The sequence below is a fragment of the Danio aesculapii genome, chromosome 11 (assembly GCF_903798145.1).
Source record: "Danio aesculapii chromosome 11, fDanAes4.1, whole genome shotgun sequence".
Taxonomy (NCBI): Eukaryota; Metazoa; Chordata; class Actinopteri; order Cypriniformes; family Danionidae; genus Danio; species Danio aesculapii.
The window spans coordinates 5,090,694-5,116,903 of record NC_079445.1 but is presented as its reverse complement, the minus strand read 5'-3'; the positions used below and the strand labels follow the sequence as shown (position 1 = coordinate 5,116,903).

Below are 26,210 nucleotides of genomic sequence, written 5' to 3'. Positions count from 1 at the left end.
CTCTGTGCTAAACTGAAGTGTTTTTTAAACAGTCAAGCATCCCCGTGTAGCGCGACTATGAAATTCGTTGCCAACGCTTTTAGTAATCGATTCGCTGTTGCAGCCCTAATAATGATTTTATTATTACGTTACATAATAATATTACTTTTCCAAAGTAACAAGCAATAAAACACATTATTTTTAAAAATAAGTACTATTATTTGAGTTACTTTCAAGTACTATTCAAGTTACTTTTTACCTTGCTTTACCTTCTACCTGGCTTGAAAAAACAGTTTGCCAAATAAAAATGACCTTAGTCAGGTTTAATCCAACACAATCTCACACAATTCGTAACTTTTTGATTTAGTGGCTAATTCGTATGAATTCATATGTTTCGTACATTTTAGTACGGTTTGTTCATCCCCCAATGACGGTTGGGTTTGAGGGTGGGGTTAGGTGCCACGCCTCCTTTTTAAAATCGTACAATTTCGTACGAATTAGCCACTAAACCGGCAACATGTAAAATACGTATTCTCATGATCAGGCTGGTTTAATCACACACACAATGAGAGAGCATGCTGCGAGGGAACAGTCGACTCACACTCATCATCATCATCATCATCATCATCATGTCTCCTTTTTTACAGCAGATGAGTCAGTGTACTGTTCTAGTAACCGAATATAAGGATATGGGTTTATTTCGAGTATGTTAGTACTTATTGAAAACGCAAACCACTTCACGACAACTCTGTTCAACTTAAAGAACTGGTTCGACCGGTTCACTTAGAAGATCCGGGTAAAACAAACGTCATCACAGTCAGAAACAGAAACAATGGCAGACCTGACCTTTAAGGCTATGAAGGTCCCCTCTTAGGTAGGTAGATGTCACTTAGAGCTTCAGGTCCCCACTTGGTATGTGTTATTTTCAGTTATATTATGAAAATAGACCTTAAAAGTACATGTTGTGTGTGATTTTTGTTGCTTCAAAATGAGCAGAAACCCTACAGGTAGTCCCCTCTTGGCTATAGAGCGACAGTCCCCTTTTAGTAACATAGACTTGTGTGTGTTTGTGTGTGTGTGTGTGTGTGAATTAGTTTAGGGATTATTGTATCTGCCGGTAAATGATGTATCAGTAGCGGCGAGCAGGCTTCTGGATTTCACCGATTACACGCTGGAGCAGCAATCTGTGCAGTCAAGGTTACAGATAAGGATTAAACACGTAAGCGGCGCAATAACGCTGCGTGGAATGCAGGCCGAGCGCACGGCCAGAGAATCATGCGTGACCGCCGCCGCTGAGAGCCGAGTCAGAGGCACGTTTGATGGAAATGTTGCTATCAGATCATAGCAGAGAGCCCAAATGCAGCCGCCTCTCACACGTTAATGCTTCAGTCCACACACACACAAACACGCACACAAGTCTGTTACAAATATGGGACTGGCCAAGAGGGGACCAGGGTTTATTCCCATTCTAAAGCAACAACAATCACATACAACATGTTCTTTTAAGGTCTACTTTCATAATATATGTAACTGAAAATAAGTGCCAAGTGGGGACCTGAAGCTCTGATCTTTTCAAGAGGGAAACTTCATAGACTTGAACTTCAGAGAACAGAGACTTTTAACCACAAATGCACTCACATATGCAGGTTTATTTTTGTGAATTGTGAGGACATTCTATAGGTTTCTATTGTTTTATACTGTACAAACTGTATTTTCTATTACCCTACAGTTACCCTGTGTAAAGACAAATTACTATGTTTGTAAACATTCAGGATGCGCGCGCAGTGAGGTTGCAGAAAAAAACCTGGAGCACTAGCATTTACAGTGAGGGAATGACATCCAATGGTATAGAGTTTGTTTTTATCTTAGAAATAAGTTATATTGATTACATATTATATATATTATTTACATAATGCTTTCAGCGTATTATAACAGCTTGTCACTCAGTGATAAGCACAGTGATTCGGAAAAATAAACGTTTAAGTGAGCGGCGTTCGTCTGACAGGTCCATTTGCGATAGCACCCTCCCAATGGATATTGGTTAAGACAAAATGGCCAAGCATCCAGCCCGAAATATACATCTTTCATGAAACTCCAAGTGATTTTACAAGAGAGAAGTTAAAGGCCTACAAGTCTTTGTATGCCAACAAATTAGTTCTGTGTGGTCTTGTTCAAGAAATAATGTTCCATGACTACCAGATTCAAAACTGTGCAGTGCTAAAAAAAACCGAGGTTCTGCCTAACCAAAGACAAGGAAAGAAGACGGAACTGTACAAAGCGTAGGTAATCATTAAGCAAAACAACTGCATTCTGACCGCGAACTGCACCTGTACAGCAGGGTATATGAACTTACACTTTCACGTTTCATTCTTAGCATTCAGTGTCCGCAGTTTAATTCACCATATGTAATTGTTTTTGCTGAAATCATTGCTGCAAACAAAATCGAGTAATTCGATTCAGCATAGCGTAAACTTACCTGATATAAAATGAAAACTGGAGAGTCAAGCATTTTAATTAGGTCCTCACTCCATTCAGCTCCCTTTTATTTGGAACAAGTCTGGTTTAGTAGGGACTTCAACCAGAGACATTCTTGCTGTGAGGCAACGATGCTAATCACTGGGCCGCTGTATCAGCCATCTCGAAAAGAGGGGCGGGTGGTGTGAGGTTCTTCAAGATGAAGATCTTGAGATAAGATAAACTCTGGTTATTTATAATAAGTTAGGAATCATCTGATTGGAAAATCAATCATGAGCTGATAATTAAGCATATGATCCTTTCGAAATTAGTTTATAAATAAACTTCACATAGACGCAGACTTGTTCATGGGCAGGGCTTCTGTTTAGCTACGTTGCTAAATGGCTAACATGGATTTTATTGAGAAAAAAAGCTGTGTTTATGTGCTTTATGAAGGCTAAAAAGAGCGTTGATTCATTTGGAGCTGTGTCTGAGTTCACTAGATCCGTTCATAGGTGCACCCAGCTCTGTGAGTTCATCAACTCCAGAAACTGGATGATGGAAACTTTCAGCGATGCTTTAGACTGAGTCGAGCCCTGTTTGATGAACTGTTTCCCAGTGTTTGCAAGATGATTTTCCTCCAGGACAATAACAACAGGCGCTACGTTATAATCACACACCTACAAGAGAAAGCTCCTGATTGGTTAACTTAGCGCGAATGTCCGTTGAAGTTCAGATTTTGCAACTCGAGATGCGTTAAATATGTCAATCGCACAAAATGCTCAACTCGCACAATTTTATCCGTGCAAATCGTATAATTTTATAGCATCGCAGGATGTCTATTCGCATCTTCGCATTGACTGACAATGCAAATCACTCAAACTTGGCACTTCATCTGCGTCTGGCGTGAATGCAGCATAAGCCTTCTGAGGTGGCACGGTGGCTCAGTGGTTAGCACTGTCACTTCACAGCAAGAAGGTCACTGGTTCAAGTCCCGGCTGGGCCAATTGGCACTGTGTGGAGTTTGCATGTCCTCCCCATGTTTGCATAGGTTTCCTCGGGTGCTCCGGTTTCCCCCAGTCCAAAGACAAGCGCTATAGGTGAATTTGATTAACTAAATTGGCCGTAGTGTATGAGTGTGTATGTGTTTGTTAATAAGCGTGTATGGGTATTTCCCAATACTGGGTTGCTACTGGAACGGCATCCACTTCGTAAAACATATGCTGGAATAGTTCACTCTGGTGACCCCTGATAAATAAAGGACTAATCTGAAGGAAAATGAATGAATGAATAAGCCTTTTGAGAAAAAATGACATATGCAATGTCCTTATAATCCTCATAATACCAGTGTCATACCCATGTCATGATACATTTGTGCCCTGATATGTCTCTCACACACAAATACTGTAGTGCATAGCGCATACCTGATGTACGTGGAACTAAATAGCAAATGTGTGTCGTTAAGCGCACGGGAGATGCACATTAATTAGGTCATTGCTAACTGCGGCATGCTAATTGCAGCATTGTGATTCTTAATTGTGGAATTGTTGGAATCTGTTTGGGAGGCTAATGCCGGAGACAGCTGGTATGCACACATTTTCTGCTTTCCTTTTTTTCTTCTCTTCATTTTCAGCCTTTTTTGGATTAGGTCCGCTGGGACACCGTCCAAGGCACAGTATGGGTCCTTTTCACTGTGCTTATCGAAATTATATGTGTTTCTGTGTGAGTGTGTGTTTAGAGGGAAAGAAAATTAGATTTTCTGTGTATGCCTGTGAATAATTCTTCATGCATGCGAGCGTGTATGTGTGTGTGTGTCTGCGGGTCATTTTGAGAGCACCTACTGTATTCCTGTGCGTGTGTGTTTGTGTGGGGTCATTTTGAGTGCACCTATTTCTGTATGTGTATCTGTGAAGCGTGTGTGTGCGCGTGAGTTTATGTGTGTTTGAGAGAGAGCTCCCTCATTATTTTCAGCCCTTCACCTTGGTTTTGCTCCTCTTCCTGCTTGTATCTCCACATAATCACACAATCTTATTTTCTTTTCACAGACTCATCTATCTATCTATCTATCTATCTATCTATCTATCTATCTATCTATCTATCTATCTATCTATCTATCTATCTATCTATCTATCTATCTATCTATCTATCTATCTATCTATCTATCTATCTATCTATCTATCTATCTATCCAGGGGCGGACTAGGACTGTTACTGTTTTTCAGGCCGCATCTGATGCGATCAAGAAATTGCCGGGTGGGGGTGGTTGTATCTCGATACGCAAGTGAAGAGTTCCAAACATCCATCCAACCAACTAACCAACCAACCAACCAATAAATCGACCGTCCGACCAACCAACCAACCAACCAACCAACCAACCAACCAACCAATCATTTCACCAACCAATCAGCCAACCTACCAACCAACCAACCAACCAACCAACCAACCAACCAATAAATCGACCGTCCGACCAAACAACCAACCAACCAACCAACCTACCAACCAACCAATCATTTGACCAACCAATCAGCCAACCAACCAACCAACCAATCAATCAATCGACCAACCAACCAACCAACCAATCATTTGACCAACCAATCAACCGACCGACCGACCGACCGACCGACCGACCGACCGACCGACCAACCAACCAACCAACCAACCAATCATTTGACCAACCAATCAACCGACCGACCGACCGATCGATCGATCGATCGATCGATCGATCGATCGATCGATCGATCGATCAATCAATCAATCAATCAATCAATCAATCAATCAATCAATCAATCAATCAATCAATCAATCAATCAATCAATCAATCAATCAATCAATCAATCAATCAATCAATCAATCAATCAGCAAAACATCCAAACATCCAATCAATCAATCAATCAATCAATCAATCTCCCAAACATCCAACCAACCAACCAATCAATTAATCAATCAACCAACCAACCAACCAACCAACCAATCGAACTTCCAAACATCCAACCAATCAATCAATCAACCAAGAAAAATTCAATCAATCAATCAATCAATCAATCAATCAACCAGCCAACCAACCAATCAGTCAATCAGTCAATCAATCAATCAATCAATCAATCGATCAGTCATTTAATCAATCAATCACTTAATCAAACAAACATCCAACCAACCAACCAAATGTTTTTTTTTTATTGTGCCATTTTTAACTTAAAAAAAAAGTCTTAGCTTAGATTAGTCAATACATAATGGTGTAATACATAACACCACAGTGGTGCTGATAAAACAGCTATTTGAAATATAATGCAAATGTGTCAGTGTAGCCTGTAAGAAATGCTGGGTTCCTTCCATTCAATTCTTACCTGTTGTCCCAACACAAATTGATCAGGTTTACTCAATTGATTTTTGAAATTTAAGTGGATTTAACATACACAATATAACTTAAGAATTGTGTTGTTTTACCTCATTTTGATTAAATAGATTAAACAAGCAGCAAAGGTCATTTTTCTGGGTGTAACTGTGATATGGATGATGATCAGATATTTTATTGGGGTGTCTTTTTTTCCTCATATTTACTCTCACAGTCCAGCATCGTTGTTTAAGGCCCCGATAACACCGAATACATGTTTTGCAGCGAGAGGTGCCTTTTTAAATGGTTTTCTGTGCTGTTTGTGCTCCCCGGCATCCTCACTTTATATCCGCTGGCTGCTTTTGATGCCTTTTTGATGCCTTTTTGATGTTTTGTGTGCCTACAGTTGATAAAAAGCTAACTCTGTGTGGAAAAGTGCTTGATGTCATGCGCTCCAGCACCAAGACTATTGAAAAATGCATTGCTTAGTGACATAAAAAGCACAGCACACTGCTCTATTCTAGAGTCAGCTAAAAGGAAGTGGAGTGCACCTGACGTTTTCAGAAACGAAAAGCATGCTCTGTGTTTTTGATCATAACATGTCTAAAATGATGGATTGTATGTGTGCCGCGTTGTGCCATTTTAGGTTTATGTGGAAACAGATTCATTGTCGTTCCACTTCACGTGTTGACATACATTGGAAAGATTTGACTTGTCTTGCAGGACCGCCGTGCTACAGGAGTAAACATGATTATGTATATGAGCAAAACTCGATGTAAGAGCTATTTTAAATCTGTACATATTTAACATATTGGAGCAGTAATCTAATTATACATATACTATACATACTTAACTATACATACAACAGTACCTGATGCTGTTTTTGAAAAAGTTCTGCATGTAGTGTTGTCAGAATAATCTCAGTTCACATGGCTCTGCAAGAACAACTAAAAACAGTGTATATTTATGCATGCTAGGCCAGTAGTTGGCAGTGTCAATTGGCAAAGAATTACTACATGACTACAACTAGTTTTAAAGTACACACATACCTATTGACTGAACACACAATTTACATTTCGTAATTTGCTTGGAGATGATCGTGGCACTTTTTTGTCAAATTATGAAACCTATTTTTAAAGATCTTCTCTTTTTCATAGTTAAAAATGGTGTAATGTAAATGTCTCCTAATACACGTTGATCTGAGTACTTTGGAAATGTCCACATCACACTTGAATTATTAACATTGTGCCACCTAAAGGCATGTTTGATTTTATAAGATACTTTATTTAAGGTATATTGTGATTCTGTTTTTTGAGAGAATTGAACAAAAATATATATCCCGGATCACTGGGTCAGAAATGATTTTAAATTAAATTAAATAATAAAATATAATAAAATACTCTCTTTGGTTATAACATACTATACAGTCACATTTCCAAAGACATTAGGTGCGTTAGACCAGGGGTTTTCATTCTGGGTTTTCATCAGGAGTAAATTATGATGACGATTTGTATGCGTTCACTAGAGGGAATATGATTAACGTTAGCTCCACAGCTAACTATCAGGCACATGTAAAGTTAATCCTTAAGTAAAATATATACAGATAAAATGGACCGGGTGCTTTTTAATATTAATGATGGTGAATGAATGAAAGTCAAACCGGTGAGCCGTCTAACAAACAAGTGCACTTCTGAGTCAAATCAGCAGGATGCCCTTGTGGATCTTTCACTTACTTTGGAGACACTACTGACTATGTGTACATGGACATCAGTTATTTGCCTTAACAAGACAATAATATAATTAAGGTGACACGTGAAGTGCTTTTTGAATGTTGCGTCACCACGCTATTCATATTTTCAGCAGTGGCTCATGTAATTTTGTGTGTTTCATCTTTAATTTTTCGACTTTACTGCAGTTCGCTTCAAGTTTCACTTTCACTCATGAACATTTCATTCATGTTCCCGTGACAAACTGTGGTATTATACGCGAATATAAAGTAAGGACTGGTGGAAGAGTGTTGTTTTAATGGAAAGCCGAATGGAAAGAAGAAAAACCTCTGCATTTCTTGATGTGTGTATGTGTGTGCGGTCCTTTACTGACAGCTGTGTGTGTGGATCTTGTCACAAAACGCGGCGAAAAGTCATACATAACGGTAATAGTTTGATTGCGGTGTTTACTTCAATAATGTGACTAAAATCTGCATACTCCACGTCTTAATTCCATTTCTGTTTAGTTCAGTTGTGAGTTAAGTCAGATTAAGGTAATCAAATATTGCTGTTTACATGGTAGACTCTAATCAGAGTATTATCGTAATCGTATTAAAATCGAATTAATGTATTGGGCTCTGCGATCTTGGCTTCGCAAAGCAGCATTTTCTGTATGTATGTACGTAAAAAGCAAGTATATGCTACGGCTCATGCTAATTGTCAGTGGAAGATGATTTACAGTTAGTCATGACAGGAATCCAACCACAGGTTAGCATGTTGTCCACACAGAAACAAGCTCAGCCATCACACTGGATCAGGCGGGGCGCAGTTGAACACGAGGCCGTCATTTCAGACACTTCAGGGCTCATAGTTTGCTGCATGAGGGCGAGATCAATGATTTGTTTATTTATTTATTGCAACAACATTAAAATAGTTACAATTATTAAGTACATTCAGGTAGCCTATAAAAAAAGTACATCAGAGAAATAAAGAAAAAACGAATATCAATGAATAGACCTAGTAAACAAAGCAATAAGTGCAAATTTTAGGAGTTTGAACCACTCTTTAGACTACTAAATGTTGAATGGTATGTTAATACTCTTCCAGCTTGTTTGAATATGCTATAAAGAGGTTTACATTAATTTATATATGTATATAGATATAAAATTTTCAAATAAATAATACAAGGTTTATACAAAAACGTGCATTATATAACATAATTTATAAATAATATATGTGATTAAAACTATTTTGGATAATGAAAGCATTCACGTTAATCCAAAAACATTGAAGAAAAGGGCATTCCCAAAACTAATCTAAAAATAAATAAAGTGACATTGATGTGCCTTGCTCTTTCTGGCAAACTTCTACTTAAAGTGTAGCTCACTTATTTTAGGAATGTCACTTTGTTCAATCTTTTTGGATTAAAGTGCTTTTTTGAAGTTCTTTAATTATCCAAAATAATCTTAATCACTGTTTAAGACTTAGGTTTTATTCTAATATATATTGCAAAGTTTTATTTCTATAAATGTAAATAAATCGTCACCTTGGAATTATAAGGTACTATCTGCGTTCTGACTGATTTTGAGATATTGAGCTTCAAAGTTTTTCCCTTCCATAGCAAACAGTATGTGTGAAACATTTGTTATTTAAATAAAAAGTCTTAAAATGTTAATAACTTATAAAAAAACATCCCATAATGTAAATAAGTTGTCATTTAATAAGAATATGTGAATAACTTAATTTTGACAAAATTGCCAGATAGAACCTTATAATTCTAAGGTGACGAAATGTAAACCCCTTTTTAGCAGGGGTGTATCAGACATTTTAAAAGTTGGGGGGACAGCTGTATGAGATCATACGTTCATATAATTATTAATCACCTGTTTCTAAATGGTCTGCACCCCCCCCCCCCCCCTATTCAAACATAGTATAAGCCAAAATAGTGATGTTTAAACTCCTAAAATTTGTGCTTATTGCTTTTTATTTAATTCGTTTTGTTGATATTACCCTCTTGTTTCCCTTTATTTCTCTCATGCGTTTGTTATATATTTAATTCATAATTCCCTTATTGTTTAAAAATTAACTATAGTTTGTAGAGACTGTATTCTGTTTAATTCGTACTGTAAATCTTTTGTTGTTATATATAAATAAATAAATAAATGATGATGATGATGATGACGCCATGTGATCGGTCATCATGACTGCAGCAACTTTGAGCCCCGAAGTGTCCAGCTGTCCAGCTTGATGGCTCCCTTTTCAACTCAGCTCCGCCTGCGCTCGGCTAATTTCGTTGATCATCGGCTGCAGCCATGCTTCATGTCGAACGAACCTGGTGTGCTGTGCTCCATGTGCTTTATGTTTGCATCATGTGATTCCTTTGTTTCATTTTCCCGCCGATTGTTAAAGTTAATGAGTTTCACCTGTGTTTCTCTCCTGTTGGTTGTTAGTGCAGTCATGTCGCTCATATTTTATACCACTGAGTTTGTTTAGTTTCTGGTTTGGTCTTGCAATGTCTACACTCTTGATGTCACCCTGGCGTGTATATGTTCCAGTGCCTGTAGTAAGTGTCTAATAAATCCGTGTATTTTGATAAATCTTGAGTTTCGTGTGTTTGTGGAGAGAGAGAACGTGACAATAATAGCTATGCATGTTTTTTTTTTCTCTGTCCTTGTTGAATCCAGAATTAATTGTTTGATATTTGGTTCAGCTGTTAAATAAAACTGAAATATTGTGTTTACCAGTATTTTTTAAGTCATAGATCACCTACAAAAAATGACAAATCTGTCATCATCCTTGGAAGAAAGTAAATCAGATGTGTTTGGAAGGGCATGAGGGTGAATAAATGATGACAGAATAGTAATTTATACAGTTGAACTGTCTACCTGGGATGGTTAATGTGACTGCATTAATATATTTTTAGCTGATCAATGCAAACTGAAATTCCCTGTGGAGGATGACTAAATTTAGGGAGAGGATGTTGATCTCGGGTCGATACTTGTTTGTAATGTTGGGCATTGAAAAGCCCTCCCAGTGTGACAAGATCCTCGTTTTTTATGGATTGTTTTTTGTTTGAACTCTTGCTGTTTCAGATATTTGTTTTATCATTGACATCTTCCATTGATACCGTTTTAAAATAGTTCAGCATCACTTTGTTTGCTTCAAGTCTGCTATGTGAGATGGCTTTCATGTGGACTGAAATGAGAGAATAATAATCTATATTTAATGCAGAACTTTGTCTTGGATGATTGAAACTTAATTTAATAGCATACCTGCCTACACCTGTTTTTCCCGGGAGTCTCCTGTATTTCAGACTCTGTCTATAACACCCCCGGATCACTGACATTGGTGTTATGTCCGATCGCGGCAGGCAGCTGCCTCAAACCTGGTGAATAAATGTTGGCAAGTATGCTTAATAGAGAATTCATTATGTTTGGTTGAGAGCCCACATACTCTTATACTATTACCTCGAAATCAAACGTATCTCCTCGGTCGGTCATGCTACAAGGCCCAAATTTGGTCAAAATGTGCCTTCTGTATTCAAGATTTTTGCTATGTCTCCTCATACCAGTCAGACTTATTATTATTGTTGTTGTTATTATTATTTTTATTTTATTTTTTTAATTAAAAAACTATATTACATTTTAATAATCCAGGCATTTAAAAAATGCTACAAGCCCCAAATTTGGGCAAAAGCTGTTCTGCATTAGATTTTTTTGCTATATTTTTTCATGCTTATCAGACTTTCTTTGATAAATTTATGTTTTTCAATAAATTTAAGCATTTATTTTTTCTTAAAATATGGCAAAAAATCTACGACTTAAACTATGACTTAAATATTTTCAACTAAAACCTAAAGTAAAATTTCTCATTAGTTTAGGTCATTTGGCAAATGTGTCACTTAAGTTTACCTCTCTGTTTTAAAGAGTGTTTACTCATTTTAAACCTTGTTTTAAAAAAATAGCTATCTCAATTGTAATTTTTAGTGTGGGGAAAAAACCGCTAGCAAAACTAAAGCCGATAGATTTCTTTACCCTTCTCCTACCGTTCAAGTATGTACACACTTTAAAACACACAAACGTGCAGCTTTATTACTGTATACTGTTTAATAATCAATTTAAATAGGGATTAAAAATTAAATAAAAAGTGCCATTAATTTGTGCCCTCTCATGGTAGGTATGTGCAATGCATACAGTCGTATGGCTGCAGGCACCACTGCTCTCATCCTTCTAACAGAGTTTGTTCTAATACATTGTAAAAACCTGTCTTGCTCATTCAAATTTGTAATTAACTGTAAAATCAGTTCGTAGACGTCATAGGATGACTGATCGTGATGGAACGTGTAGTCTGGCAAATTTGTTATCCACGACAAGTCAAGATTTTGTCAAGAAAAAAAATCGCATAATCTGACATATGACTTTTTTCGTAACAGAGAATAAAAATCGTGTGATGTTGACCAGGGCTTAAGGAGAATGCTTCGAACATCGGGTCGACAGCTTGATGCATATAAAGAGTCACATTCGGACAGCTTTGAAACGTTAGTTTTAATCTAATTTACTTTTAATATCCCTGAACTAATTCTGCTGTTAATCAGCGCCACCCGCTGGACTATTATTTAAATATGTGATTTAATGCGATGGAAAAAACAGCTGCGAGTCATTTTACCCTCATCGTCAGATGACGACTTACTGTATGCGTTTTAAATAGAGCATTGTCATTGCTAAAGCCAACATTTTCTCTTTTTTTTAAATGTATAAACAAACCAAACAATTAATTCACCTATATGTTTTACACACACACACACACGTACACGTAACACATTGAGTGGCACAAAGTGGAAAATAAAGTGACATTTTGAAATGACAGAAAAACACACACCATGGTAAATACTACACAATAAAAGCAAACTAAATAAAACGAGTGGCTCCCGGTTAGAACCGACATACAAATCAGCCCAGCATAGTAACCAGTAACTTTTTATTGGTCACTTTTGGAAATTGCTTGCATACCTGTTAAGTTTCATGCCATTATTAGAGTTTGCTCTATAATGCAGTGATGTATTGCATGTGATGTGTGTGGCTACTTGAAGAGCCGCGGAGTACAGTATAACAGCTGAGATCAAGGACACTGATGCCATATTTCAGCATCTTATCTGATGGCGGACACTGTATTAGTAAACATCTGACAGAAGTATATCAGCTTTAACACACCTCTTTTAAAATCAAGTTGTGCATCATTAAAACACTCCATTAGCCATTCAAAACGGTATTGACAGCCACTTTTGGATTGATAATTGCTGTTGACAAACGCTGTAAGCGGAAGTTTTAAGCATCTTACCGGAAGATGCTGGTTGCTATATGGCACCCTCCGTGCAGCAATGAAGAAAAAGGTCTATTGACCTTATTCTACAACGCGAAAGTGCGCTAATTTTTGCGATTTATTTTATTTTTTTACATTTATTAGGACTTCTGATTCAGTTGCCTATGGGAGAATTGACTAGAAATAATAAACGGCAGAAAACGATCAAACTACTCGCTCTACAAACAAGTGATTGTATGATTGTACATAAAAATACATCAGGCAGCATAACAAGCTGTTTTTAACCTCTAAAAATGAATGGAAGTGAATGAGACCGGAGATTTCGAACCAAAAAGATTCAAATGGCTGTGCCCGCTCATACGCAGAGAATAAGGTGAATACAATGTACTTTTCTGTTTTTAGCTTATCACAAATGCTTAATGTATTTGAAAATAGTAATTTCAACACGACTTTAATCAAGTTAATAAAGTTACATGATTCAACTAAAACACACAAGACAGTCATGACCATGTCAAGGACTTCACAAAAATGATAAAATGGTTATAAAGTGCCATCCGAAAACCCTAATGATATTTCAAAATTTGATATTTGCTTGACAAAAAATGCACCTTGAGAAATATAACATGATCATTGCATAAGGAAAACACTTTATTTCTATATGACGTTTTTCAGGGCCGTTAAACTAAACATTTCTTTGAATGTTCTGTGATTTATTTATTTATTTATTTAGAATCTTTAGAAATAAACATCTCTACAAAGTTTATATTTGAAAACCCCGGCTCATAAAAGATTTGTCCTTTTCTTTGTTGTGAACACTTTCTTAAATGTTATTGACCGTTAAACTCTGTCTCAGTGTCTTACAGAAATTGATGATCCACCATGGCTACGTTTCGCTTCGGGCAGCACATCATAAAGTCCTCGGCTGTGTTTTTGAAGACGGAGTTGTCCTTCGCCATAGTCAACCGAAAGCCGGTCGTGCCTGGTCGTATCCTTTTCAGGTTTACCATAGTGACTGGGATTTTTACTCTGAGGTGAATGAAGAGCAGGTAGGATTTTCTTTTTTTTCCCCACTCTGTTTACCGTTGCGTGTTCTCTGAAGAGCAGTTCTGCTGATTCCTGCTGTTGCTCGGCAACAGTTTGCGCTTTAAGTTTGGCCTGACCTTAGCATTAGGCCATATCAGCAGATGTTTACCATACATCCCAGAAGATCAGGGCATTTCTGGGTAGAAGGCTCTTGGTTCTGATGTTTCTGAAATTAGCTGAAGACAAATTGCTTCCAAGTACTGATAATACATCAGGAGTCTGTGAATTTTTTCATTTTAATTAGTTGATGTATTTTGAATCTGTAATTGAATGATATGACGATGATACCATGGTGAGAATTATATGATGATACCATCCAGAACTTTCCATTTATTCCAAAAAAAAAAAAGATGGTACACATAGTGTAATATATTTCATAAGGTATGGTGTTGCAAAATTTATGACGATCATTTCAAACAAAACTTGTATGATTCACCAACATTTTTTGTTTATATCCTCTAAAGAAATCATTGTGTTTTGCCAGGATCAGAGTAAACCGCCTGTCCGTGTGATGCAAATTGTTATAAATTGAAATAAGCTTTGAATGACACAACAGAACAGTGTGGATTTAGTAGAAACACAATAATTGCTTAGGTTCTGAAGGTACAAGAATTTTAAACGGGCTTTCTATACAACAATATCCATTTGTCATTTCCCATTCACCATTCCAAAATCATCTCAGGTGATGTTTGGACTGACCTGCCCAGAACTACTTTATTGCTACCATTACTAAATTGACTTTTTTGCGGTGTTTATTGGTGTCCAATGTTGTATCAGCTTAGTATGCTAAACAGTTACCGTGCTAATCGGTGTCTATGTCTTCTAATAGGCTAAGGTTCATTAAGTGACAGCATAAACAACATATTTAAATCGCAAAGGATGTTATCAGTTAAACTGCTATCATAGTTAATGTGCAACACAGGGTCATTAGAAATACATGCTTCAGCCTATATTTTTGTGAAACCACAAAAAATGTACTTAAACACACGACCTGACAAGTCTTGTTGCCTATCCAAGTTTTAGGATCAACTACTAATAACTTGACTTCTAGTTGATCATTTGGGATCAGAAGAGGCTTATATAAAAGACAAAGGCCTCTAGATTACGCTTATTTTACCAACATAAAATATGATCATGCCTTGATTTTTGAATGATTTAATTAGGACAGTAAGGTCTGACTTTGCTTAGACAAAAGTGATGTCACTCAACAGAAATAATTTACAGTATAGAATATAGAAAGTCTTGGTGCAGTAGAAAAAGAATTGATATTGTGTATGACTCCCATGAGCTTGGAGGACTGCATCCATACATCTCTGCAATTACTCAAATAACTGTTTTATCTGGAATGGCAAAGAAAAGAATTCATCAAGAGTTCATCAAGATTCTTTGGATTCATCTTCAATGCCTCCTCTTTCATCTTACCCCAGACATGCTTAATAATGTTCATTTCTGGTGACTGGGCTGGCCAATTCTGGAGCACCTTGACCTTCTTTGCTTTCAGGATCTTTGGTGTGGAGTCTGAAGAATTAGGAGCGCTATCATGCTAAAGAATTTGCTCTCTCCTGTGGTTTGTAATGTAATGGGCAGCACAAATGTCCTGATACCAGGCTGTTGATGTTTTCGTCCACTCTGCAGATCTCTTGCAGGCCTTCACCAAACTTGTCTGATTTCTGTGAGAATCTTGGGAGTTCCAATAGGTCTTCTGCAGTATTTGTGATCATTGGGATGCAGTCCACCAGATGATTCATCAGAAAAATCTACCTTCTGCCACTTTTCCTAATGATCAACAACATGTCAAGTTATTATTTGTTGCTCTTACAACTGGAATTAATGACAAGACTTTTTGTCGGATAGTGTATGTTTAGTAGTGTATTGCAGTTTGATGCTAACATACAGTACTTGTTCAATTTCATGCAAATGATAGTTAGAGGGACATATTATTGATAATTAACATATTATTTGCATACAGTTCTTTACACAAGACCAAGTGGAGGCCAAAAAACAACTTCATGGTGTCTGTTTTGTAATGGAATATGTTTGCCTCGCCTATCTTTCTCTGTATGGCCAATATTGCCAGAATAGTCAGTTTGCTCGGTAGCTCACCTTGTACGGTGATTTACTTGTGATGCAGAGTGCTCAGGTTTGAGTCTTGTGAAGCACAGTTCATCAAAATATATACTATAAAAGCAATGTGAAGTCAAGGTTTTTCAGGAATTAAAAAATTTCAGACAGATTTAGAAAAAAATTTACAGCGCCCTCTAGAGTATTTGACATCTGAAATGTGCAACAAAATGTTCGCGGAGCATCATATTTTACATATTTTAGTAAACGTATTTTAGCTAATTCAACCTGATGCACATATTTTCAATTAAATTGGACTGTAAATACATGTGCTGTATGTTGCATACTGCTAAATGCTTATACCCAGATTGAACATTAAATGTTTGAAACTTGTTGACAATTGCCATTAAAGTGAATCACAGCTGTACACTAATCTTTCAACCTCTTCTTGTGCAAGTAAATGTTTTATGTATATTAAGAGCACATAGTGTGGGTTTGATTCTTGCATAAGATAACTTTTTATAAAAGTGTTTAATGTTTAGTCACTTTGATTACTTTAGTATCCATATAAGTATAGACTTTTATGTAAAGGCACTTCAGCTCATTAAGTGGGGTCAGGTTTTTTCTCAGCAAAGTCTTCGGGAACTTGACAACCATATATTTCTATACTCCAAGTATGCTTCAATTCTGGAAAATATATATATAGATGAACAGTATGAGCATGCACAGCATTCAATACTTTGTTGGGGCTCCTTTTGCCTGAATTAATGCGGCATGGCATGGAGTCGATCAGTCTGTGTTATTTACTGCTCAAGTGTTATGAGAGCCCAGATTGCTCTGATAGTGGCCGCCTTCTGCATTGTTGGGTCTGGCATATCGCATCTTCCTCTTCACAATACCCTATACATTTTTTATTGGGTTAAGGTCAGGTGAGTTTGCTGGCCAATTAGGAATGTAAGAATGGGTTTTAACCACAGCGGTTCAAACTGTAGTTCTGGCGAATGACTAAAGTTATCAGTATTGATGGTAAAAAAAACTACATTCAAGTCAAACCATTCTTCTGCAATCTCCAAAAACGGAAATAAGGGCAGTAATAATAGCTAAACTTGTGGGAGAGTGTTGATATTATGTGATTGGTTTTGAATTACAATATGGAGCAGTTAACTGTTGATGTTAAATCAAAAGTAATTCACAAATACTTGAAAATGAAATGATTTAATGACAATAATTATCTATGGTTACAACTGAATTAAGTACAAAATAACTGTATAAAATGATAAAACATGAAATGATAAAACATATGATATAAATTGAACCCAGCTTAGATTAAAATAGTTACCAGAGGTAGAAGGAGAAACAGAGGGAGGGAATAAGTAGGCCTCAAAGAGGCGGAGAAGATGGCCTCCAGAGCAGGAGAGGATCAGAGCAGGAGAGAAGCAGGCCAGGAAAAGAGGCAGAGCAAAATTTTGTCTCTTTCTTGACCATGTGACCAAAGCCCAAATATTGAGACATTCAAACTGACCAATCAACGCATGACCACATCATAAAACCCCCAAAGTCCACAAACCAGGCCCTGATCGAATTAGTATCTGCCTTTGGAATTTGTGTGAGCCTTTGTTGAAAAAGACATATAAATCAAATGCATATGATAACTTTTCATTCCTACAAGAACATGGATAATCCAGGTAGTGGTAGCTTTGGCACTTTGTGCAGGTGCCAAGTTCTGTTGGAAAATGAAATCTGCACCAGATGCACTCTGTCCTCATATAGGTTCCATGTGAGTTACTTTACGTTGAAGTTACGTTTAAAACATATAAAAATGGCAAACTAAACTGCAGCTCTTTCAGTAATTTAATATTCACTAAAAACATTATTATAGCTTTAACACAGCGGATTGACAAATTCAAATGATTTAAAGAGATCATTTTAAGTGCTGGGCAAACCATCTCAACATTTACTTAATCTCCCGAGTTTGAATCCCGGCTTGAGGACATTTCCCTACTCTACCCCCCCCTCTCTCTCTCCAACTTCGCTTCCTGTCTAAATACTGTCCTGTCAAATAAAGTCAAAAAATAAATCTTTAAAAAATATATATAGTACAAATGTAAAAGTAATTTAATTTTTTTCTTTTGTTACACAGACACTTTAACACAGCCATATGAAGGTGGAGATGAGTAAGTTACATAATGAACCATTACTCATCACAAACAACTTTTCCCACAAGTAGAAATTTGTATCAGTGTATAGAAGTTGCTTCAGTGTCATTCACACAGCTACTAAACACCAGTATGGTAACAAATAAAAGTCATGAAAGAAACATTGTTTATCAACATTAGATGTAAGATAAATCTCTAACGTACATAACTGATGGAGAAACAACTAAAAAGATCCATAGTAATGTCAATAAAAAAATCATAAAAAGTGACGTGCCATGCAGGGAATTATGGGAAAGTGAATTTACGGTTATTTGCCATTTGTATTAAGGAAACATACTGTTAACCAGGTTACGGATTTTTACTGTAGTGTTTTTACAGTTGAAATCACAGCCATTTTTTACAGTGTAGATTATATCACATTAAGTCAGTGATTGTCAGAAATCAACATGTCTCTAATGCAGTGCCTATACTCCATCTATTGAGCCTAAATGCATGAGCAATCCTGGCCATAGGCTGTGGAGACATAATCCTGAACAATCTACTAGATTTACAATGATTTTAGTAGAGCATAATATATATCTAATATATAATTAATATGAGTGCACCATATGCTTGCGAAAGACGTGCCCTCATTAGAAATAACGAATTTGCGTGTGCAAAAGATGCGATATGTGAACGGCCCCATAAGCAGCTACACTTCTCTTTAGATTTTCTGAAGTTACCTTCAATCCTGATCCTCCACAAATATCTAATTTAGCCTGTTTAGGCTGAGTTGGGCCGCTCTGCTTTTGTGGCGCCGATGTCCTCCTTTGCGACGAGTATTGTAATAGAATGCTTTTTAAGTTGCTGGTCGAGTTAAAAGTAGTCGAAAGTTCTTTAGTCACTGGACATATACTGCAGACTTGTTTTTAATGTTCATTGATGTGAAGGTAATGTCTGTAATTCTACTTTAAAAAGCAAGCTCTCTAGTCCAGTGTTTCCCAACCCTGTTCCTGAAGGCACACCAACAGTCCACATTTTCAACCTCTCCCTAATCAAACACACCTGAATCATCTTATCATAACATCAGAAGAGACTCCAAAACCTGAAGTTAATGGGTCAGATAACGGAGAAATCCAAAATATGTACTGTTGGTGTGCCTCCAGGAACAGTGTTGGGAAACACTGCTTTAGTCAACAGCTATTTCACAGTAATTTCCAGCAATTTAAAAGCAAATGCTGATTAACTGACATTGCAGCTGAAAACATGATTTAAAAAAAAAGCAAATATTGTTTTCTAAAATCCTACAGTATATTTGTAACGCAAGTAACGCAATTACATAGACTTTAGTAACTGTAACTGTACACAAATTTAAAATGTAATTCGTTACATTACTCTATTCTCCAAAAATGTTATTAGAAAACAGTACGCACTGCACGCATTGCACCCAACTCTGTAAATCAGTTAATATGTTCTGTTCTTCTTTGTTTGTTCTGTTAAATTTTTTTTATTAATTGTTGCTGACGCAAGTTGTACTTTTTTTTTTTTCGATTGCATGCAAACACAAAGCAAAAGCTATGAATCATCAGATGCTCCTTAATAATGCCATTTTTTTACACTTTTCCTCAAAATGAAAGTGGATACTTTTTATATCAATTAATCTTAGCGCCCAACGTACGAATGCAAACCTTGCATATATTTGCATGATTTCCATTGCTGATTTGTTTGAATAATGTCCTTATTCTCCTTTCGAATGGCAATAAGTCCTTGGCTTTGCAGCAAAAAGATCTTCGAGTGCTGTTCTGTCTTACGTAAGCCGCTATGTTTAGATTAACTCATGATGGGAAGCCATTTTTCACAGCATTATAGGCCACTGCAGCACAATCCTAAAATCGGATGAGAGGCTGCGGTGTTTGGAGGGCATACGCAATACATTAGCATTATTTAATTGTTACTCTCGCAGCCTAAGTGGCGTGAAACATTACAGCACTTCCAGAAAGTCGTGGTCCCAGGAGAGCTAAAGGACAACGCTGATGTTGTGTTGAAGAGAAGTTATTTTTGATTCTTTGATCAGATGTAAAAATAAGTTTAGACTCCATCCAAACTGCTGAGTTCGATGTTTAGATGATATAGAATAGATAATATCTGCGGCGTTATTTGCAAGTTAGTGGCTTTAGTTCCACCATAAATGTATGACTTATGCGCAAAACTGGAATAATACCGTACAAATCATTCATAAGTAAAGAATTTTTTTCATAAAGTCAAAGAAACTGAAAATCATAACAAAAATCATAACTTGCATTATTCGACGTTGATCTTTGCTCTTTTAATATTGAATATTTCAACTTAACAAAGTGACTTACTGACATTTTAGTAGTTTGAAATAATATCATGTATAATAAGTAATATATAGAGGAATACGTTTGTGAAGTAACAGAAAATGTACTGACGGTTAATTACAAAGTTTTGGTAGCATAATATACAACACCAACCCAGACAATATGTCACTTTAAACTATTAAAAATGTTAATAAAAGTCACTTTTTCAAACATTTTTTAAGGTTAAAAATTGTTGGAAGAATGATCCAGGTCCCGCAATGCAACTCAAAAGCATAAATAATTGTGGAAAAATAATAACTAGAACTTGATTCACAATTAATGAACACTTTTTACAGTGTGGCGCTAGATAATAAATGAAATTAGCTGCAGTAGAATAAGACACCGTGGTCCATTTTTTTTCATTTATTATTTTTTATCCACTTTTCTGGTGCCGGGTTGCGGGGACAGCAGTCTCAGGAGAGTACCCCAGACTTGCCCTCTCCTCTAGCACCTCCAGGGGATCTCGAGGTATTCCCAGGCCAGCTGAGAGACATCGGGCCCTGTCATGCACCTGGTGCAATAAGATGCAAGACGTGTTTGGTGCAACCCTAGTTTTCCCATTTGGTGCCACGTTGTTTAAATGGCAAATCCATTGTGCCACTTTGTGGACTCATGGGTGTTCTGACAAGAGGTGTGTTATGGCACATTGTTGGCGGTTTGCTATTTTGAGGAACTAAAACAGACTGTCCAATAGACAAGCTGAAAGCAGCTTTTGTTTAATGTTGTTGTTAATTATTTTATTATTATTATAATTATTATTATTTATTATATGCATATTTATATTTGTTTTATTTAAAACTAGCTTAGATTTGTCCACCTGACAGGTTTTGGATCATATTGGGAATAGGATGTGTGTTTGAATAACATTTTATTAATAATAACTATGTTGTTATTATTGTTCATTTATTCGTTTGCTGGAAATTAATTTTAAAACAGATCTTTGCACTTAACAAATGAAATTAAATATATAGACTCATGGATGTCTTCAGTGGAATGCGTACAACACTATTTCCTTATCCAAGGAAAGAGAGAAAGAGAGAGTAAAGAGGCTGATTGGAGGAGGCTTGTTCTTTATCCTCACACTGCAGATGGTTTGTTTAACTGTTTTCGCACTAGTGAAGCGTTTGGTTTTTCAACTTACGAAGTCCACCAGGTACGCAATGGAATGGGAGATGAGACTCTGATTGGTTTATTATCAAAACACACCTATAACTCATTAAGAGAATAAGCACAACCCTGTTAGACCATTCGCTGAGGCGCAAACCGTATTTTTTTCCATTCTTAAAATAGCAAATGTGGATTCGGATATGCCCTTAATGCTTTTGCGACATGCACTTTAGACTTTGCGTCTAGACTGTTAAAATAGAGCCCATAATCCCCCCAGCATTTGCTGGGTCTTCCCCGAGGCCTCCTCCCAGTGGAACATGCCTGGAACACCTCCCTAGGTGGGTGTCTTGGAGGCATCGGAAACTGATGACCGAGCCACTTTACCTATCTTCTCTCGACGTAGAGGAGCAGCGGCTCTAACTCCGAGCTCCTTACGGGTGACAGAGCTCCTCACCCTATCTGTCTTCTTAAATAATAAAAAGTATTGTGTTTTAGAAGATGAAGAGGAAAAGCAATGAATGCATAGTGGCTTTTTGGAGGCTTGAGATGCTCTTTGGGAATGCAGACTCTCAAAGCTCTGAAGGTAACAATATTGAACCACTTTTAATGGTGAATTTTGGCATTTTAGAACGACCAAAACAACATTTCAAATTATTTTGTATTGGTTTGTCAATAAATGCTGTAATAGCAACCTTATTTACAGGGAAAAAAATCTTTATAGAATGCAGTTAAAGTCAGAATTATTAGCCCTCCTGAATTGTTAGTCCCCTTTACATTTTTCCCTCAACTCATTTCTAATAACTTTATTTCTTTGTATATTTGACATGATGACAGTACATCATATTCTACTCATATTGGTTTGTCAATGAATGCTGTCCAATCAAGCCTCGATTTAGACTGAATAATGGATTCCCTATATACTATACAAACTGTCTATGTGCAGCTGTTAAAACAAAATAACATAGCTGAATATGTCTCTAACTACTGTAATATTGGTCTTGGTGCTGGAGCACATGACATCAGGTGATTTTTAGATTAGGGAATTTCTTGATATTGCAGCCTAAACCATCACTGATCCACCTCATGCTTCACTCTGGGCATGCAACAGTCTAGTTGTGCGCTGCTTTAGGGGTTCTCCACACCGTCACTCTCCTGAATGTACTCTGAACATGCAACAGTCTTGGTGCATGTAGCCCTTGGCAGTGTCAAGTCATCTTTTACATAATTGTGAGAACTTTTTGTTAGTTAGTCCCCTCTTCCTTCAGTATGAAGAATTGTGAAATTTTACAGTATTTCTCAGCTTTCCTAAACTGTTTTTTCTGTTCCTTCCATTAACTTGATCAAGATGCACGTTTTAATTTGAATCAAATTGGCAGTGGCAGGGTCTATCTATTAGTTCAGTGATGGAACTAACAACATGGGTGAAGGTTAAATGCATACGAGCCTTTTCTAGCACAATTTATTTTAAATTATTTCCAGGTCCGAATTTAATCTGAGTCCAATTTCAAGTAATCCTTAAATTTCAAATGTGTTCCTAATAAGGAACTGGTCGTGTTCATAAACGAGGAATATATTTAGATATTTGACTATTTAAAACGTCACGTCTTTTCAGTTAATGGTTCATTGTTTACCAGAGTCAGTATGCTGGCCAGTTACATCTACTCACAGACACAACCTCGCCAGTTCTCGTTCTTAGAGGATATAACTGTAAGCTAATTTTCTTTTAAGTAATATTAGGCCATGCTTGCTCAAACATAAAGAACTTTTAATTTAGCCACTAGATTGTATCATACTAAGTCAGTGATTGACAGAAATCAACATGTCATTAATGCTGTGCCTATGCTCCATCTATTGAGCCTAAATGCATGAGCAATCCTGGCCGTAGGCTGTGGAAACATCAGCCTGAACAATCTACTTGATTTAAATGATTTTAGTAGATCATAAAACGTATCAAATATGACTTTTTTTTTGTCAGATAAAGATTTTCCATGCCAATTTACACAATTACACCAAAATATATATACCTATAGGTCTCAATGTTTTTGGTCAAATGGCCCACGGATAATCATTTTAAATAATCACGACTAAAATGATCATGATTATGATTTTTTTCAATAATCGAGCAGCCCTCTGTATGAATATTGTTTGTTTGTTTTATTAATTTTTATTCCTTTCGCCATTTGGCTGTTTGTATGCGATGCAGATGAATGGTGGAGTGATGGTGAATGATGTCGAGGCAGTGTTTCTCAGTGTGTCTCTCTCTACACCTCACCACAGGCTTAGCAGGTTTTGTCTTCTATCAAAGCTGCTCACTTTGTACATGTGTGAGTTGAGAGAGTATGAAGAAGTAGACGGCATTTGGCAAAGATCTTAAAGCTCCCCCACAGCTTTTCAACATCAGTCTCACACCTGAAACACAAGGCTCTTTGAGAGGAGAAGCGGGTCCCTGGAGCAACACTGCAAAAATCCCTGCGGCTTTAACTGCTCTGATTTAACTTAGTCCACATCTCAACACACACAACCACATGAAAGCGCTTCTGCTCACTCACACACATCTTCTGCTGCTCTGCACTTTTTCCAGTTGTTTTGTAATAAGTAGAGGCTGGTATGGTTGTGTGAGATGTTTTATATGGAATATCAACGAACAAACACCTTCACTGCTGTCAGATTTGGATGCTGGACGACGAAGTTGAGGATCTAAATGCAGGTTTATTAAAGAGAATAGTCTTGCAGTCGATGTTCGGAATGAAAACAAATGGGTACATGCAGAGAAATCCAGAGCGTGGTCATAAACAGGCGAACGGTTAGTTCAGGCGGCAAACATCGTAGTAAAAGGAACAAAGCACATGTCAAACAAAGCAAGGCAAGGGAAACGCGTCGTTATGCTCACCATACAGAAAAACAAGACTCAGTTCAGAAGTGTCTGTGCGTATTGTGTAAATAATCCTTGTAATCAGTCCATAACGATATTCTGATGTAATCAGAATAGAAAACAGGAATCGGTGTGTGCGAGGTGCATGGTGGGATCTGCAGTTCGTTAATGTGGTATGTGTGTAGATCTCCAGTGATTCGCAGCCACTAGATCGCTGGTCATCATAATGTTATCATTATTGTTTATTATTATTATTATTATCATCATTATTAGCATTACTTGTGTGAGGACGCTGGACGACAGATTAGCGACTAAAACAGAAAGTTACAAATTGCCATGCGATTGTGTTGGCTATGCAGACATGTTTATTTACATTTGCCTTGCTGTTTAAAAAAAATAAAATATACATTTTACATGTCCATTATTCTCTTTCTAAGAAACTTTTATTTGTTTGTTTATAGTTGTAACAAAATGACAGTGTTTTAAATCTTTTTTTCAGGTACTGTAAAACATGATTAGTTGGTATTATTATTATTATTATTTATTATTATTATTATTATTATTATTATTATATATTTTTTTAATTGTGTAATAAATGTAATTATAAAATATAATTCATTATTAGCTTTCATTAATTAATCTTTGAATGATTGATTGATTACATAGTACATCAGTTTTTAATAAATTGTAATTTTCTAGGTCTCAAGATAATTTATATAATTGCCTGTTTATTTATTTATTTTGTTTGTTTGCTTATTTAGTTGTTTGTTTATTGTTGTAACAAAAAATGCAGTTTTTAAATCTTTTTTCCGGTGCTGAAACAATACGTGATTAGTTGATTGATTTATTTCTTTTATTTGTTAGCTTTTGAATGCATGATATTTAAACGTAATTAGAAAATTTCATTCATACGTTTTTTCAGAACTTTGACATTAATTAATTGATTACGTAGTAAATCACTTTTTAATAAACTGCAATTGTTTAGGTTTTATGATTATTAATTTATAGAATTAAATTTTATTTTTACTATTTACATCTATTTGTATGTTTACTAATGATACAATTTTTGCATTCATTTTTGTGTAACAAGTTGGGGTACAATGGTGTTAAGGACCAAAATACAACTGAAGAGAATCACCAGGCAGTCAAAATGTCAAAACGGACATACAGGAGCATGCAGATAATCCAAAAGCATGGTCAGAGCACAGGCACATGGTCAGAAGAGGCGGAAAAAAAATTTAAACAGTAAAACAAAGTAATGATCAAAACACTACAAGGAAAACGCTTTGTTATGCTCAGCTTACAAGACTCAGCAAAGAGTGTGTGAGAATACGGTGTCTTTATAGTCCTGGTAATCAGTCCTTCATGAGCTTTAAGCTGTGTGTGTTATCAGGGGGAATCAGGAACTGGTGTGTGAGTGCAAAGAGTTGTGGGAGTTGTATTTCATATAGTGGCAGATGTGTAGTTCTGCAGCGATCTGCACAGGCTGGATGGCTGGTGATCATGACAGTTTGATTCAATATTTATTTGTTAGCTTTAGATTGATTAATTGATTGCATGATAGTTAAATATAACTATTATAGTAATTAATATAATTTTTATATACTATAATATTATTAATATAAGCATTTTATTATATTATTGCAACTATTACAATGACATTCATTCATGCATTCATTCATTAATTTTTCTGATCTTTGATTGATTAAATAAAGCATTTTTTCTTAAGATCTAATTAATTATTTCCCTCATTCATTGATCCATTTATTAATTTACTTGGCCTAAT

The 26,210-nt window shown here is 36.4% G+C and overlaps 1 protein-coding gene across 1 annotated transcript in view; it reads left to right on the top strand.

The window, feature by feature from the left end:
* Window positions 1-26,210, top strand: part of LOC130236919 (bis(5'-adenosyl)-triphosphatase-like) — a 414,240-nt gene that overhangs the window by 144,077 nt on the left and 243,953 nt on the right. The window contains exon 2 of the mRNA XM_056467659.1: window positions 13,642-13,773. Within this exon, the coding sequence (XP_056323634.1) occupies window positions 13,668-13,773 (106 nt within the window). The 5' untranslated portion in view covers window positions 13,642-13,667. The remainder of the gene's footprint in view (window positions 1-13,641; window positions 13,774-26,210) is intronic.